At 40.2% G+C, this 16,041-nt stretch overlaps 3 protein-coding genes across 3 annotated transcripts; 2 read left to right on the forward strand and 1 right to left on the reverse strand.

Moving 5' to 3' along the window:
* Positions 1–2,093: 2,093 nt before the first annotated feature.
* Positions 2,094–4,549, reverse strand: LOC114745839 (uncharacterized). Its single transcript, XM_028934005.1, has 4 exons — positions 3,790–4,549; positions 3,553–3,605; positions 3,000–3,064; positions 2,094–2,921 (listed from the first exon to the last, which is right to left on the reverse strand). Exons 1-4 carry the CDS (start codon positions 4,060–4,062, stop codon positions 2,263–2,265), a joined length of 1,050 nt encoding a protein of 349 aa, XP_028789838.1. The 5' UTR covers positions 4,063–4,549; the 3' UTR covers positions 2,094–2,262.
* A 2,180-nt stretch (positions 4,550–6,729) lies between these two features.
* Positions 6,730–15,841, forward strand: LOC114745838 (uncharacterized). Its single transcript, XM_028934004.1, has 2 exons — positions 6,730–6,740; positions 13,697–15,841. Exon 2 carries the CDS (start codon positions 14,357–14,359, stop codon positions 15,632–15,634), a length of 1,278 nt encoding a protein of 425 aa, XP_028789837.1. The 5' UTR covers positions 6,730–6,740; positions 13,697–14,356; the 3' UTR covers positions 15,635–15,841.
* Positions 9,520–11,422, forward strand: LOC114745840 (peroxidase A2-like). Its single transcript, XM_028934006.1, has 4 exons — positions 9,520–9,741; positions 9,880–10,074; positions 10,181–10,346; positions 10,470–11,422. The coding sequence occupies exons 1-4, from the start codon at positions 9,526–9,528 to the stop codon at positions 10,886–10,888; spliced, it is 996 nt and encodes a 331-aa protein (XP_028789839.1). The 5' UTR covers positions 9,520–9,525; the 3' UTR covers positions 10,889–11,422.
* Positions 15,842–16,041: the final 200 nt, after the last annotated feature.

The following is a 16,041-nucleotide window of genomic DNA, read 5'->3' on the forward strand; positions in this document are numbered from 1 at the left end:
TCAAAACCACTGAACGTAACTCACCAACACTGCTCACACTTAATTTGCTGCTTCATTACATTCAGCTGTCTCAAACACAACCTCATCACTACATTACTTGTTACATTCCGCGATCGCGCAGACCTAAACCTTGGGATTCTCGCACCACAACATCACATCGGAATGCAAAAAGCAAGATGAGTCCAACGTTGGAGAGACCCACCAACCCCATGCTATAATATCTGTATCTATTTTATCTCTCCAGTTGAGTTCGAAAACTATAATCTGGGCGAGGGGAACAACAGGAGATGAATGAAAAGGTAACTCAAAAATTCTATACAAGAGTCACGGATATCATATCATCATATCATATCGCGCGCGCGCGCACAGATATACTGGATTCTGACATCCAAGAAACTTTTGACCGAACTTAAGCTTAAATGATTGTGTTGCCGAGAATTCTGCGTCCAATGTTATCGTAAAAGCAATTGGTACTGGCTAGGCACACAAGCATAGTGCTGTGTAGGGTTCTGCCTTAAATAACTATGCATGGATCGGACCATGCCATTACTCGTCACTTTTTCATGGAAATCACGGCGAAACGACGGTCACGTATATGCATTTAATTAGCATTCGGCCTCCTCATCACCCCTTTTGTTTCCACGTACTGTGTGGTGTCTTCACTGTAAATATATAGAAATTCCCGATGACTCCTGTCTACTCAACCTGAAATGCCATGTGTGTGTATATATATTATGCAAAACTCGAGAAAGTGACCTCAAATGACATACAATAGAATGGCCCCGAAGTCATACGGCGCAAGTACGTATGACACAACAAGCAATCCTGTTGAGAATATCTGATATCAATTAATTTGGCTGTATGTCTATTAGTCCCTCATTCCAGCGATGCTCTTCCTTCGATCCTTCTTTGCCTTTGACTAAAATGGTTGGTTTTCTGTTCTTTTCATGAAATTAACTTAATTAGGGGACACTCCATATGGATGCTTCTGAACAGGGATTAATCACGCTATTCACAGGGATGATGAAATTTGGAGTGCTTGATGTAAGCGGCAACAACCGGACGAAGGTCATATCACGCAGACGAAAAACAAAGCAGATGGGGTCCATTATCTCCATCAAAAGCTGCTCTCCAACGCAGCTCCCTAAATCTTTATTTTTTTATTTTTTTATTTTGTCTTATCATATAACCTGCGGAGTACATTACTGTGTTGCCAAGATATCCAGTCAATATCTTCGTTGCACAGTCAAGCGAAACAAGGTTTAATTCCAGATTTTGATATGGATATACTCTGCATCTCCAAAAATTTTTCAAAGAATCCTAGCCTATCACTCTAGTCCACCGCCATATAAATATCAAATGGTCCTATCACATATATAGTTCTGGAAACATCATATTTTGCTGCCATTGCTGCTTATCTGATGACCATCTCTGGTTAATTTTTTTAGCTAAAAAAAAAACTGGCATCTTTTTCTTCAAAATTGTCACGTACAAACGTTTTAACAAAATCGCGTTTCAAAATTCAATTCATTTTTTAGCATGATAAACAAGGTTCCCGAATTAATAATAAAACAATTAATTTCTGTAACTCGTTTTTTCGTGCCATTTGGCGGCCCCGCCAGACACCTGAATACACAATATAATATCCGTAATGCAACTACGCAAGAAATATAAACGCCATTGTTGTTCACGAGCCATATATATTTCTGCAAAACAGCAATATGAGCTACAATGGCAGCTGATCTCCATTCCAAAGTAAAAAAACATAAGCTTCGTATTTCCAACTATGCAATGTAAACACCAGCAGGCTATTAATGATTCGCTTCTACATGTTTTTGGTAATTCTAAAACCGGGGATATTTGGGAGATTAGTTGCATATGAATTCGAAACCATGTAATTATCCGAATAAAATCCCATTCTACAATTCTTCGAGCGATTTGCTTGGTTAATGGTAATGGACACACACTGATCATGATCCAGTCCATCGATCGGGAAACTACATACGTATACTATATATAGCATCACGTTAGTGCCAGACAAAACAATGCGCTCGCAAAGTAACATAAATATATAGTAATTCTATCACGAGAGAGGAAAGGAATTTAACGAAGTATACGCAGGAGGAGGATGAAGATATGGCATGCTCACGGAAAGAAATAGCACGCAGTTGCACTGGAATATAAGTTATAGTAATAAACTTTGTTTGGAGGTGTCGAGACTCAAATACATGGGATAACAGTTCACGCTCGGTGCAATGGACCTTACTTGTCATTGTCATGTAGAGTGACTAGGGTGTTTGTCTGTCCGAGCAAGCTGCTGATGGACCGTGCTTTCACCATTCCAAGCTTCATTCTCTTCTTCGTAATCACTGCCGGCTTCTTCTCGTCAATGTCGTTGTGAATGCCTGAAGAATCACATATACTTCTCTTTTCAGGAGACGAAGAAGATGAAGCTGCGCACAATGAAGAGAGAGAATCGTTATTCTTTGTCGACGCAGTAGTTGCAGAAGGAATAGATCGGCTCCTGACGCTGGTGATGCTTCTGAGCCTTCCCTTGCCCAAATGATGCTCACACAGAGAGTAACCCACCAGTGTTTGCTGACAACACCTCCATCCCCTCCCGTTCACTCTACTGCACCGCGACCCCTCCACCATTACCAAACTTCCCCTTCCCCTTTTCTTGCTCGTATTCACATCCATATTCACTTCCCCTTTTCCTTCTTCTTCATCCTCCCCATTTCTCTCATCATCGTCATCATCATTATTCCGCGTGCATTTCTTGTTCATCTTCGTCTTCATCCTAGTCTTCATCTTCTTGCTGTTATTACTGTTGCTGTCCCTCGTGTTCATCATGTAGTCACCGCCTCTCCCTCTTCGTTTCTTCGGCGGAATCGCTTTCTCTCCGTCGCACCATTTCCCATCTGCATGCCGCGCTCAGCATGTTATATATGTGGCGTTAACAACACCGTGCACAAGCCGTCACAAGTAATAACGCTTACCTAGATTAGACGGTGAGGGTGGGATGACTTCGGATACGGTACCGGAACCCGAGATGACTCCTTTCCTAGCAAGTGACAAGCGACGCCCAGGATATACATACGAACAACAACCACATAATTACATAAATTTTAAGGAAGACGAAAGATAAAGTTGGGTGTAATGTAATATATATATACATAGAAAGAGCAACAAGTAGTAGAGATGATGGGGACCAGCATATCCGTGCTATTTGTGAGCCTGAGACGCATGGTGGTTAGCCAATTTAGAGAAAAAACACGATCCCCTACTCATAGGAGGGGTGTGGGTGGTGGCTACCAGTGCTCTCACAAATGACACCTTCCACAGTATTTTCCACTATCACTATTTTTTCTTCTTGCGCCTCCTATTTTTATTATTATTTCCCCTTTTCGATGCCGGGTAAAATCAAGTTATGGGTCTCCATGTTTTCTACCTTTCTTTTTATTTCTTTTCCATGAAACAAGAGACGACGACGCATATAATCCTATTTTAATTTATATTCATTCCTAACTTTTTTCTTGTCATCTTTCTTACCCGGTATCATTACGCTTCTCCCCTCCTCCGTCGCGCCCTCCCCCGGCCTCGTCCTGCAAAATCACGCACCAAATATTAGATCCGGAGATATAGGATTGACCCCGAAATGCGCCCCTCAGCAACTGTGAAATCTAATTCGTGTGGCTTGCGTGAGAGATTGGACATAAAGCAGTGCAGTCGTACGGAACTCAAAAGGCAAACGGAAATAGCAAACTCAAAGGAAATGAAATCACAAACCGAACGATCTGCCTTGGTGTGGTGATCGTGCGCTCCACTCTCGGCGACGATAGCGGCGGAGTGCCCGGGGTCCTCCGGTTTCCCCATCGGCGGGAGAGGATGAGTATGATCCAAGAGGGAGGCAGTGAGAGCAGCAGTATCGGGTTGTTGCTGGAGAAGAAGAGGAACAGAAGATTTGTGTGAGGAAGCATGAGGGAGTTGCACCATCGGCGACGGATGGATCGAACGGGGATCTGAAAGAGGGGGAGGGACCTGCCTTTTGCGGATCCTCATGGGGGGCGGTGCAGGATAGGATTTGAGGGTAACCCCACCAGATTTACGCCAGAAAGAGGGAAAGATTAGGAGCGGTGGGAGGGAGGAGAGGCGATGTAGAGGAAGAAGGTTCAGATTTGAGAGGCGAAAAGGGGAGAAGGAAAAGAGAAAGACACGAGGGAGAGAAGGGGAAGGAAGACATAGGCTACATGTAGAAGCTGCGAAGACCGAGAAAAATTGGGGCTTGGAAGGATTGAGAGCAGAGAAGCACAGTGTGTGTGGCTGGCTCTCGCTCTCCAAGGCTCCATGGGAGAGTCCACATATATTGATGCCAGATAGGGGGCTTGTGGGGAGGGGGGTTTCTCTCTCTAACTTTTATTTAGTTGCACCAAAGAAAGAGAAGATGCAAAAGGAGGGGGAGAGAGAGAGAGAGCACGTGAGAGAGAGAGAAGGGGGGCGAAGGAGGAGGTGGCCGGATGAGAAGGCAAGGAGAGTACGGACGAGGGAAGGCAGGGTGGAAGAGAATTGATGCGGAGGAGCAGGAGGAGGGAGTGGGTGGTTTTATCATTCACCCCACCCTCTTACTTTTATGACCGTGGGGGCGTGTGGGCCCCCCCTTCTTCCCCTCAACACCCTCCTCTTCTCTTGCCTTTTCCCTCACAAGTCACAAGTCCGTTTTTGTCTTTCCCTCTCTCAAACGATGCGTTTCCGTCCCCTCTTTCTCCATACAGGAAGGGACACGTTACTGTTGTTAATTAAATGCCCCTTTTGGTCCAACTCATCTTCATCTTGGTCTTGGCTCTCCCATAAACCCCTCGAAAGAGGAAAATCAAACCAAACCACTTGTGAATGGACTTTTGACACCTAGAGCCGCTTGGGGATCCCTTGACGAAACTTCATGTCTAATAATAGTGAGTGAACAGGCGAGGGGGCACTATTATTTGAACACACCCTTCTTTTCTCATGTTTAACAGCTACAAGCTGACAGCGCCCACCCCGCTTGCTTATGGCAACCGGGAAATTGAATATATGCGATCAATGACGTGGTGCCAAGAGAAGTGAGATAGAAATGGTGTGTGTGGACTGTGGAGCAGAAATGAACGGTGAAGGATGCTTTTCTGGAAAACCATGGTTGGATTGAAGCGCAGTTGATTTGGTCCGGTTAGGGAGACCCAGGGGAGAGGATGACAAGGGAGCGCATTAAGGCGTTGACACGACTTGTTGCGGCCCTTCACCTCACTTTACTGCTCCTACAGTGCGCCATCTGGTGGACTAAGTTATGCTTATCAATGATCATGTCATAACTTCTCTTTTCTTTGCCACACAATATCCTAACTGTTTGCACTCCGCACCCAACCATGTGTTTCAACTTTAGACGGAGAAGGGCATATTCTTATCCTGTTAATTTCTGTTCACAATACATTATACGACCATCAATAACCACGCGGCTGACTGCGTGCCACGAGAGGGGCCCATTTCTAATATGATTAATGATAATTTAATTTGTAATGCATTTTCCCAATGGTTTTATAGATCAGTGATATAAATAAAAAAAATTTCTATGACACAAGGCCTTTTTTTAATCCCAAGCTTTTAGTATCTTTCCCTAACTGAAAAATTTTCTGTGCATTTTTTTTAAACACCTCCATAATTCTTGATCCACCCTATCATAATCGGTGTCTATAATTTGACATGTCAAGTTTTTTCACAACGGCAGCCTTAAAATTGATTATCATAATAACTAAAAGTCCCTTTAAGTAAATTTAACTGTACTAAACAGGAGAAACATGAATGTCAGGAGAGTATAGTCAAAGCCCATCAGGAAATTAGTGTGGAAAAGTGACTTTTTTTGGCAGAAAACAAGATAGTCAAGCTAATGGAACTTTGGTAACAGAATAGTCAAAGCCCACCTGGATTTGTATCCCACCCCATGGGCCAAATCAGATCCGAACTTGGGCTTCGACTATTCTGGCACGTGCAGCCCAACAAACCCGAACCCGTGAAGGCGAGAACCAAAGGACTATACCCGTCTCTAATACGTTTTTGTGCGAAGTGAAACCCTTTTGTCTTGGTTGTTCAATTGTAGTACTTTTCTTTGAGTGCAGTGACCAATACTAATTTAAAATTTTAAAATTCAACAGTCTTTTTTTAAATTTTTTTTTTAATTGTGCGTCTGAAGTCAAGAACATGATTTTAAGCTACCATATAATGCCGATTCATAGTATTATTATTAATTACTACGTTCGGTCCCAATTATGAGACCTCATTTGTAGTCTACAAACAATGTTTTATAAATATAATCAGAGGTATTATTAATTTGACTTATATCTGGATTCTATGGCTTTTTTTGGTGAATACGATATTGGTTTTGGTTTTGGTATTTCGTTACTGCACAAGGATGTGCAGTTTTGGTCCGAATATTAATTCTCTAATTTAGCATTTGCATGATTGAATACACCTAATTATAAGATTTCATTTGTAGGCTACAATGAGATCTCATAGAGATAGTAACATATAAAACATTTGGTTCGCGCTTAGCTGTCAACACAGGAAAATATTAAATATCGAGTGGGATTTTCGCGCAGTTTTCATGTTTACGCAAGAATATATGTAACGTTCGTCTAAATTAAACGTTCACAGGTGCATATCCGTACATATACGGACAACACTGCTTTTCGATCGTATGGTTGGAGCGTTTAGTGCCATTTAATTAAATCTAACTAATGATTAGTTCGGATATAAAGCTACTTTAAACATGATTGATATCTAGTTAGGAAGTTACTACAGGTGACAGAGACTGGTTAGCTGCAAAACATGCACAAATAAAATAACTCGTGATTATGTGAAGCGATTTCTGATAACTGAACACCAACCAACGGCTTTATCACCATAATTATCACGTAATTAGTTTCTTCTAACTCAAATCAACACTGTCCTTTTCTTGGTGTCTTAATTTTTCCAGCGATACGCAGACAATATAAACAGACCTCACGTATAGATTTCTAAACGCGAATATTACTAACAGTAATATATATACTTATAATTAACGTTCAATCACTCTATGTTATACTCCTCCGGTCCTTATTATAAGACCCAATTTGACTTTTTATTTGGTCCTAATTATAAAACCCAATCCATTTTCTCTCTTATATTTATGCATTTTTTTTCAAGATAATCCTTCTAATAATGATAGTTTTAGCCAATATACTTAATTAGCAATGATATTTTAGGAATAACAACACTTATTTATTATAAATAACCAACTTAACTTACTTCCTTAATCTCCTCAAATAAGTCAATTGGGTCTTATAATTAGGACCGGAGGAGTAATAAATAAATGATATCGACACAAAACAATACATTTTTTAAGATGGGCATGCGTCTTCTAGATGTAGGAATTTTTGCAGGATTCTGATAACACCAGAAGCCAATAACGCGCGCGCGCGCGCACCAACCACCCCCCCCCCCCGCCCCACACACACACACATTATCTATTCTTGTCCAAGACTACAAAACTTTATGTCCTATTTATTCGCTGGCCTGTGCACTTCTATTGTTATTTCTACCACCATCGCTGACATATCAAGAAGACAAGGAGTACAACTTGAAGACCCACTAGAAAGTGAAAAATTTTATATTTTGTAAAGGTGGAAGATCTGCTCCGCTAAAAATGAAAAGAATTAAATATGTGTGCTCGAGGAACACAGCACAGCGTTATTAGATCCAGATTAATTAAGTCCGGTCCGCAGCGAATAGGGGCTTGATTGATATAAGTTCAGGCTCTTCAATATTAATTAACAATGGTCAAATCAGCGCAGCTGTTTGAAGTATCTTTCTTCACGTGGAACCCAATTTTTGTGAGTATATATATTTGTTTCCTTTATGGTGAGACTTGATCACCATACCCACCGCCTACTGCTTTTTTAATCAATTATGCGTACTCAAGCAAACATTACATTATTTAAAAGGGTGTTTGAGAACCATGGTCTTGGAAGTGTTTTTATGATATACGAAGTAAGTATGTGGATGAGTTTGCATCGATTTGTGAAAAAATGCTTCTGAAAAGTGCTTACTGGTTTACCTAAACACCCCGTAAGTAACTTTATTTCAGCTGTGTTATGCATATATATTTGTCTTGTATAATTTTCTTTAACTTGAACGCGCCATTCCATTTAGTTTGTTTTCATATTACACATGCATCTATTTTGCACTAACTTGGATACTGTTAACGACTAAGTAGTCTAGTAAAATAAACTATTTCTTTTAAGTACGAGGTCTTAAGTTTAACTTTACCTGTAATTTCAAATTGTTACTATTTTTTCTAAATTTTTTGTAAAAAGAAAAGTTTGGACGTGGTTTATTGTTTCTTTCGGCGTGAAAAAACCATATATGGGGATGATACCTTTTACATTTAGAATAAAAGTTAAAAACAAAACCACAATAAGATGACATTATTATTGATTACCTAGATATCTAATAATGTTCTGTTTTTGGTTTGGTCTTTTTTTAAAATCTTTTTTATTCTGAATTTGTGGCTCCGCACATATTGGCCAAGTGACCTGGGAACGAGAATTATCTAAATGTTCCACCAGCTGGAAACCAAAGTAGGGCGTCGCTAACCAATATTGACTGGACAGATATTAATTAATATAACGGACGTGTGGTGGTACTGCTCTGTTTCCTTTGGAGGGCGAGAACGATGCATAGTACTCCAACCATATCACGCACTGTTTTGGACTAGATGTCGTACCCTGCACCAAACCAAAACACAAAGTCAAGCAATCATATGAATTATTGACACCTTTGTAGCTCTTGGGTTACTTTCCTGCCTCTGGGAAGTAGGCCCCCAGAATCTTCTCTCTTAATATGGTTCCGAAATTGACTTCATATCAAACAGTCTCTTTTACTTTTTTCGGTGTCGGAAAACGCCTCCTAAAATGAATGAATCCAGGTACTTTCGGAATGCAAAAGTAAGAGGCAAAGGCAATTTGTGTATTATAATCAATTAGAAGAAAGAGACACGCGGTTGAGGAAATTAAATTACCAGTATTATCAACCCTTTGCTTAGTGACGAAGCAGAAGCTTTTGAACGATTTACTCGTTCTTTGTGAACTTGCTGCTGCTAATGCACGAATCATTACAAGCAGCCCATATGCTCGAGAAAAAATTATTCAAATTGCAGGAGATCCCAATATCATATTTGATCACATATAGAGCACGACGAGTTTGTTAAGTGGGAAATGATTATGGTTTGAATTTTCAACTCTGTTTCCGGGAATGCTGTACTTGATACGCATTAAAGATGATGTATGATTCATACATGCTTCTAAGCAATAACCAAAGGACGACACTTTATCAGCAAGGAAATAATAAAGCTGCGACGCGACGTGCTTCTTATCATTTAGCAGTATATATAGGCTTCCTGCATATCACTCAGTGAACCCACCATTTCCTGTGAAAAAGGAAGAAATCAACAGCTCAAAAATGCCTTGCTTTTCCTGTTATAGGCTTGTGGTTACCATTTGGCTTCCTGTTGCCCTAATTTATTCATCAAATGCTCAGCTGACTTCAACCTTCTATTCTAACACATGCCCAAATGTATCTTCCATCGTGCGCAGTGTGATTCAGCAGGCTCTGCAATCTGATCTCCGTATAGGAGCAAGCCTCACTCGTCTTCACTTTCATGATTGTTTTGTCAATGTAAACACCATACATACATACATACGTATATATATATTCAAGAAGAAGAACAGGCAGCTTTTGATTATAGTCTAATGTGAAGACTTGTATATATATATTACTAATAATAGATCTTGTTGCTTATTTGTGTGCGTCCAGGGATGTGATGGGTCGGTGTTGTTAGACCAGGGTGGTAACATAACGCTGAGCGAGAAAAGTGCGGTTCCCAACAACAATTCAGCTCGGGGCTTTGACGTGGTTGATAGAATCAAAGCCTCCATTGAAAACTCATGCCCTGGGGTGGTGTCTTGTGCTGATATTCTTGCCCTCGCAGCCGAAGCATCTGTGTCTCTGGTAAACTATATCAGTTTATCTTCGTCGTCGTTCACGTTCTTGCATATATTTCCTATCTCCGACTGAAATATTGCTCATGTTTTCTGTATCCTTGTGATATTTGCAGACAGGTGGTCCTTCGTGGAACGTACTACTTGGGAGGAGAGACGGCCTGGTAGCAAATCAGAGTGGTGCCAACACCGCAATTCCCACCCCTTTTGACAGCCTCGCCAATATCACGGCAAAGTTTGCGGCAGTGGGCTTAAACACCAACGACGTCGTTGCGTTGTCTGGTAATACTGATTCACCATTTTTCATTGCATAAAAGAAGTACTTTTTATCTTGGTAGCTGGGATACACACACACACACGTTATTATATAGACACGGCTGAGAAAAAAATGGAACTGGTTTGAAGGTGCGCACACGTTTGGTCGAGCGCAGTGTCGATTTTTCAGCAACAGGCTATTCAACTTCAGTGGAACGGGAAGGCCTGATCCGACTCTGAACACCACCTACTTGGCCACGTTGCAGCAGAATTGTCCTCAGAATGGCAGCGGAACAACTCTGAACAATCTCGACCCTTCTTCTCCTAACACTTTTGATAACAACTACTTCGCTAATCTTCTTACCAATCGGGGCCTTCTTCAATCCGACCAGGAGCTCTTCTCCACAAACGGTTCTTCCACTATCTCCATCGTTAACAACTTTGCGGGCAACCAGACTGCTTTCTTCGTCGCCTTTGCTCAGTCCATGATCAATATGGGTAACATTAGCCCCTTAACGGGAACTCAGGGAGAAATCAGATCCGATTGCAAGAAAGTCAACGGAAGTTGACGCATCAACTTCCAATTATTTGGGTACTCATTCATGCCTTCTTCCTGCACTGTTATTTACGTACGGTTGTATTTGATGACGTTTATATCTGCCTTCTACGTCGTATTTTGGGACTTGCTTCCTAAGTTATTATGCAGAGTTCTTGAATGTATGAATTCCTGAATAAGATTTTGTTCTGATAACTGGAAGATGCAGATCCTTCTGGCTTGTCTTGTCTGCCAAAAATGGTTGTCTGACAGATTTCCTGATTCCATCTGAATCTGATGCTTATCTTCTACATAACGTGAAGCCAGGTTGTATGCTTGCGCAGTATCAGTCAACCTTGCATCCGCAATTTTAATCCCTCAATTTGTTTTTGTCTCAATTTTAATTTTTAACCATTGGAAAGATGGAATGGGGACGAATTGTGATGGTTGTACGAATTGAGAGGATCATTTTTTACTTATTTATATTTATCTCAACGAAGATTTCAAATTATGTAATTGAGGTCCGAAAAGAAATGCAAATAATCCTCCCAGTTTTTATTAACATAAATTTTTTTCTGACATTATTTGTGTCATTACCATACGATGCTTTGGCCCACTATATAATTTACGTAAAAAAAAATTAAATATTAAATATGAGTATTAGACAAGTCTAAAAGTCTTGTCCTCCAAGAGTTAAGACGTGGGTATTAGAATCACTATACGCTTAGATCGACTGATAAGGGAGTCGTTCTAGCTTAATAAAAAAGTCTCAAATTCAAGTCCTGAATATGCAGTAGCAACAATATATAACTTGATGGAAACGAGTTGCCCTCTACAGTGAGCCTCATTCGGTGGGGAAAAAAAGGGTTTGGGCACTAGAGCATGGGACATCTCCTAGCCCTGCCCTTTATTGCGTTATTTTACTCTATCATCTTTTAAATTTGTTTCATTTATATTTTTTTACTGCAAGGAACCTACTAAATTATTATCTGTTATAGGAAGAAGCAGGAAGAAATAAATTATTATCCGTTATTCTTTTGGGAGGTGCGGGGGAACATTTTCATTTCGTAGCCTGATGCCAACTCGTGGATTTGACGGCACGGAGAATTTTTGTTTGATATAAACTCTTTTTTCATATGATTAAAGATTATAACTAGTGTGCTTGGCATGCATCCCTAAAAAAATCAATTTTAGATTTTCAGATAAAACTCTTTTTTTATTTGATTTTAGATTTTGAATAGAACTCTTCTCACATGTACAAAAAAATATTTAAAATAAGTTAAATCAAATATTATGCTTGAATTTTTTAAAAAAATTACATATCAACCACTCAACTATCTTTTACAGATATTCTCTGTATAGAAATCAACAGGGGATAGGAACATAAAAGTAATTAATACGAGAATACCTCATCATGATTGACGAACCTCAAGGCAGCAAATTTAATAAAACCAAAATAACAAGGGACAGTAAAGGGGGCAGGGTTTGGGTTTGAATACCTCGTATCCCCAAAACACTGTTCAGTCCCATGGTCCGTCGTCTGTCCTATCACATTGGAGACGTACCTGCCCACAAAAGCTTCATCGTACATCCACATCACTTACTCCATACTTCGCATTCACATTCTCCGTTCATTGGGACTTGAAATTTTCAGCCGGACGACCCTTAATAAAGCAAGCTCCTCGGTTCTTACTTCTTACTCTGCTTTCTGCCCTTTTCATCGCACCCATCTCTCTCTTAAACGCAGCCTATAGTTTTAATGCCTGTTCCTTCAATGATTTTTGACGTTAGCTGGGTTCTTTGAAGTGCCTCAAATGCTTTCCTTTTTGTTCATCTTATTCTGAAAACCAAGCTGCCTCCATGTACTCTTTTGTTGCATCAACGGCAATCATATTGAGCTCTTATTCCTTTTTAAAAAAAAAAAATTGAAGCAGATACAGCAGTTTTATTTTCTTAAATAAATTAAACAATTGCATTTTGCAAATCAATTTTATCAACAAATGTGAATCAAATAGTAATTTTTTATGTAACAAACAGCATCAGACATTTAAAAACAATAAATCATATTTTAAAAGTGCAAAATATCTTATACAGCTGAATATTTACTGGATGTGAAAAAGAGCAAGATTTGTACTACTTCCTCTTGTTTTTGTTATAAGGTTCAAATAACTAATTCATAAATAATAAATAATTAATTAACATTAGTTTAAAATAATAAATAGGTTATAAATATATTTTTGGTTTCAAATATGCCTTTATAATAAGTGAAAAAAGATGAAAAAGAATGTGTAGGAAAAATATAAAAATAAAGAAATAATTAAAAGTAATATTAAAAAATATATTAAATGTTAAGAAAATTAAAATTAAAATTTATAAAATAAATCACACTCTTTATTAAATTTAAAAATTATAAATAAGATTAGAGGGAGTAATATTTACGGAGGCGGGCGGGGGAAAAAGTTCTGCAAGTAGCCAAATAGCTTGCTAATTGGCAAACTAGTTGGTCCAAAGTCCGAACTTGTATGATTATTATGAAAGGCCCTGATTCCGCAATGTATAGTAAAGTTGAGTCACTCCGAGTTACTACGTGCCCCTGATTCTGTTTTAACCCGAGCCACTCGTCACGACCGTGGACGCACCCTTCATCATGGCCGTTCGTGTCAATTTTTTGGGTAGGATCATAATCGCTCCCTCGTTACCTTCCCTCTCCTCTCCTCCCCTCCTCCCAGCCCCCTATACCCTGCGTGGTGGTGACTTCTCTTTCATTCCAAACACCCTACCTTCTAAACCCTCCTCCTTGTTCTCGCTTCCTTCGTTAGATCGCTGAGCCAAGGAGACCCAGAATGCTCGGCTCTACTCGGACCTAGCTCGGCCTAGGTCTCCCCCTCCTCCCCTTCGTCACCATTGGAGTAGGTCTGAGCTGATCGTCAACCTTCCCGGGTCACAGCCCAGGTTTTATCTCTCCCTCGCACCTTTTGTACTCATCCTTTTTTCTCTTCCCAACAATAAAAATTCCCGTCTTTCCTCTTTTTTCTATTCATCTGTTATCCCTAAACCGGTTTTCGCGAAACCCATTTTGGTGACTCTTCCACGTTGCTTTATTCCCTTCCGGAGATTTCCTCCGATGGCCTTTCAACACGAGGTTCTCGTAATTGAGTTGAATTCGAGCAATTGGGCATGGGGTTTCATTTCGATTGCGGTCAACCTTGGGTATTGGATCTGAGTTCGTTCGTGTTTGTGCGGGAGTTAGGGTTTTTGACCAAAGTTGTTGCAAATTTGGGCTATTCTAATTCCTGATTGTTGAATTCTGTCACCAATTGAGGGTTTATCGAACCTTTTCTTTTTTCCCCAATTTGTAATTTGTAATAAAGTTGAGGTTCCGTAATTTAATTCTCTTTTCTTAAAATTTTCTCTGGTGGTTTCATTTCGTTATCTTCCTGACGCTGCATCGTCAGAATTCGTAATAAAGTAAGCCTTTTAAATCTTGGTCATTGAAATTGTAATGGGGGAAGAGACATCGGACGCGATGAACCTTGATTTGAATCTGGGTCCTGATCCAGAGCCAACCAACGAATCCGTCGGCTTAGAGGATTGGATTGAAGAGCCTAGGGTTAGCGAAGCATTTAGACATAGGACTCGACAGAGGTGGAGATGGCGGCATCTTCACATTAATCCTCCTGAACCTCATCGTAGGTTTGTTATGTTGCCTGAAGCCCATGATATCTCAATGCGATTGAATCATTTGCTGGCCAACCCTGGTAATGGAAGTGCGTTACAGGCTGGAGAAGGTAGCGTGGCAGCTGAAGAAAGAGCAGAGGTGGCACCAAAAGCATGCGAAACAAACAATGGTGTTATGGATGATGAAGCATCAGATAAGAAGGATGCTGTTGAAAAGGGTAGTGGCAATGATGGGAGTTTTTTTGATTGTAATATCTGTTTGGACCTGGCTAGAGATCCCGTTGTGACTTGCTGTGGTCATTTGTTTTGTTGGCCATGTCTCTATCGGTGGCTACATGTCCATTCAGATGCTAAGGAATGTCCAGTTTGCAAGGGAGAGGTAACATTTAAAAATGTTACACCAATATATGGTCGGGGAAACAATGTCCGTGAACTTGAGGAAGATCCCACTCTTAAAGTCCCTGTTAGACCCCATGCTAGGCGCGTTGAAAGTCTGAGGCAAACAATTCATCGAAATACATTTACATTGCCAGTGGAAGAGATGATCCGGCGTCTTGGAAGTAGATTTGATCTCTCTCGTGATGTAGGCCAGCCACCTGAGCCTGACGATGCCCGGGAGGCAGCTGACAGAACCAGCACCTTGTTAAATAGATTTTTGACCTCTCGGGCATTACGGAGAGAGCATATTCATGGGGCACCTGCAGATGATGCAGTAGACTTAACTCAAAACAACATTGGTGGCCATGAGGTAGGGGATAACGGCAGGGTCGAGTCCCTTTTACTTCGAAGAACACAGTCACATAGAACAACACTTTCTTCTCTTTCATCAGCTCTGAGTTCTGCTGAGAGATTTGTTGAGGCATATATCCGTCGCCATTCTAGAAGTAGAAACCAAGAGCAGCCTCCACCGGTGGATGATAGAGATTCCTTTTCAAGTGTTGCTGCAGTTATACACTCAGAGAGTCAAGTAGACACTGCTGTAGAAATTGATTCCATGGTATCCTTGTCAACATCCTCTTCCAGGAGGAGAAATGATGCGTCTCGGATTTCTGATGTGGATAGTGGAGATTCTCGAGCTCCCAGGCGTAGACGTTTGAACTGATAAAAATCTTTTTGATCGTTATTATCTTTCCTGTAGTGCACAATTTTATAATATTCCAACAGCTCTGTAAGTGCTACTTGCCTTTATATGGCTTTATATTAATTAAGTATTCACCTTTTACTTCCACCCTTGATAGTTGTAAGATGGTTTTAGAAGCTTCAGAATTGTCACTCATATCTGTTTAAGGATAGAGCTTTTGGGAGTCAATCATCTTCGGTTTGCCCCGCGAAGTAAGCTATGCAATTAAATGGCCATGGTACTCTTATATCCATATATAAATATTAGGTTGATTGGTTGATTATAGGGTACTGTTATATTTATAAGCATTTATGTTTATTCATGTTTAATTTACCCGTTGCAAATTTTGCACACAAATAGTTAATAACACAGGGTTCTGGCCAAAAAAA

Source organism: Neltuma alba, unplaced genomic scaffold (assembly GCF_004799145.2).
Source record: "Neltuma alba isolate B1F8T4 unplaced genomic scaffold, ASM479914v2 tig00004847_pilon, whole genome shotgun sequence".
Lineage (NCBI taxonomy): Eukaryota > Viridiplantae > Streptophyta > Magnoliopsida > Fabales > Fabaceae > Neltuma > Neltuma alba.

Bases quoted from the DNA above. Each gene is read 5' to 3' on its own strand.
- LOC114745838 (XM_028934004.1), top strand. From the start codon at position 14,357: ATGGGGGAAGAGACATCGGACGCGATGAACCTTGATTTGAATCTGGGT.
- LOC114745839 (XM_028934005.1), bottom strand. From the start codon at position 4,062: ATGAGGATCCGCAAAAGGCAGGTCCCTCCCCCTCTTTCAGATCCCCGT. The intron at 3,065-3,552 runs GTAAGAAAGATG...GTCACTTGCTAG, and splicing joins GAGAAGCGTAATGATACCGG to GAAAGGAGTCATCTCGGGTT. The intron at 2,922-2,999 runs GTAAGCGTTATT...CGCGGCATGCAG, and splicing joins ACCCTCACCGTCTAATCTAG to ATGGGAAATGGTGCGACGGA.
- LOC114745840 (XM_028934006.1), top strand. From the start codon at position 9,526: ATGCCTTGCTTTTCCTGTTATAGGCTTGTGGTTACCATTTGGCTTCCT. The intron at 9,742-9,879 runs GTAAACACCATA...GTGTGCGTCCAG, and splicing joins TTCATGATTGTTTTGTCAAT to GGATGTGATGGGTCGGTGTT. The intron at 10,075-10,180 runs GTAAACTATATC...TGATATTTGCAG, and splicing joins CCGAAGCATCTGTGTCTCTG to ACAGGTGGTCCTTCGTGGAA.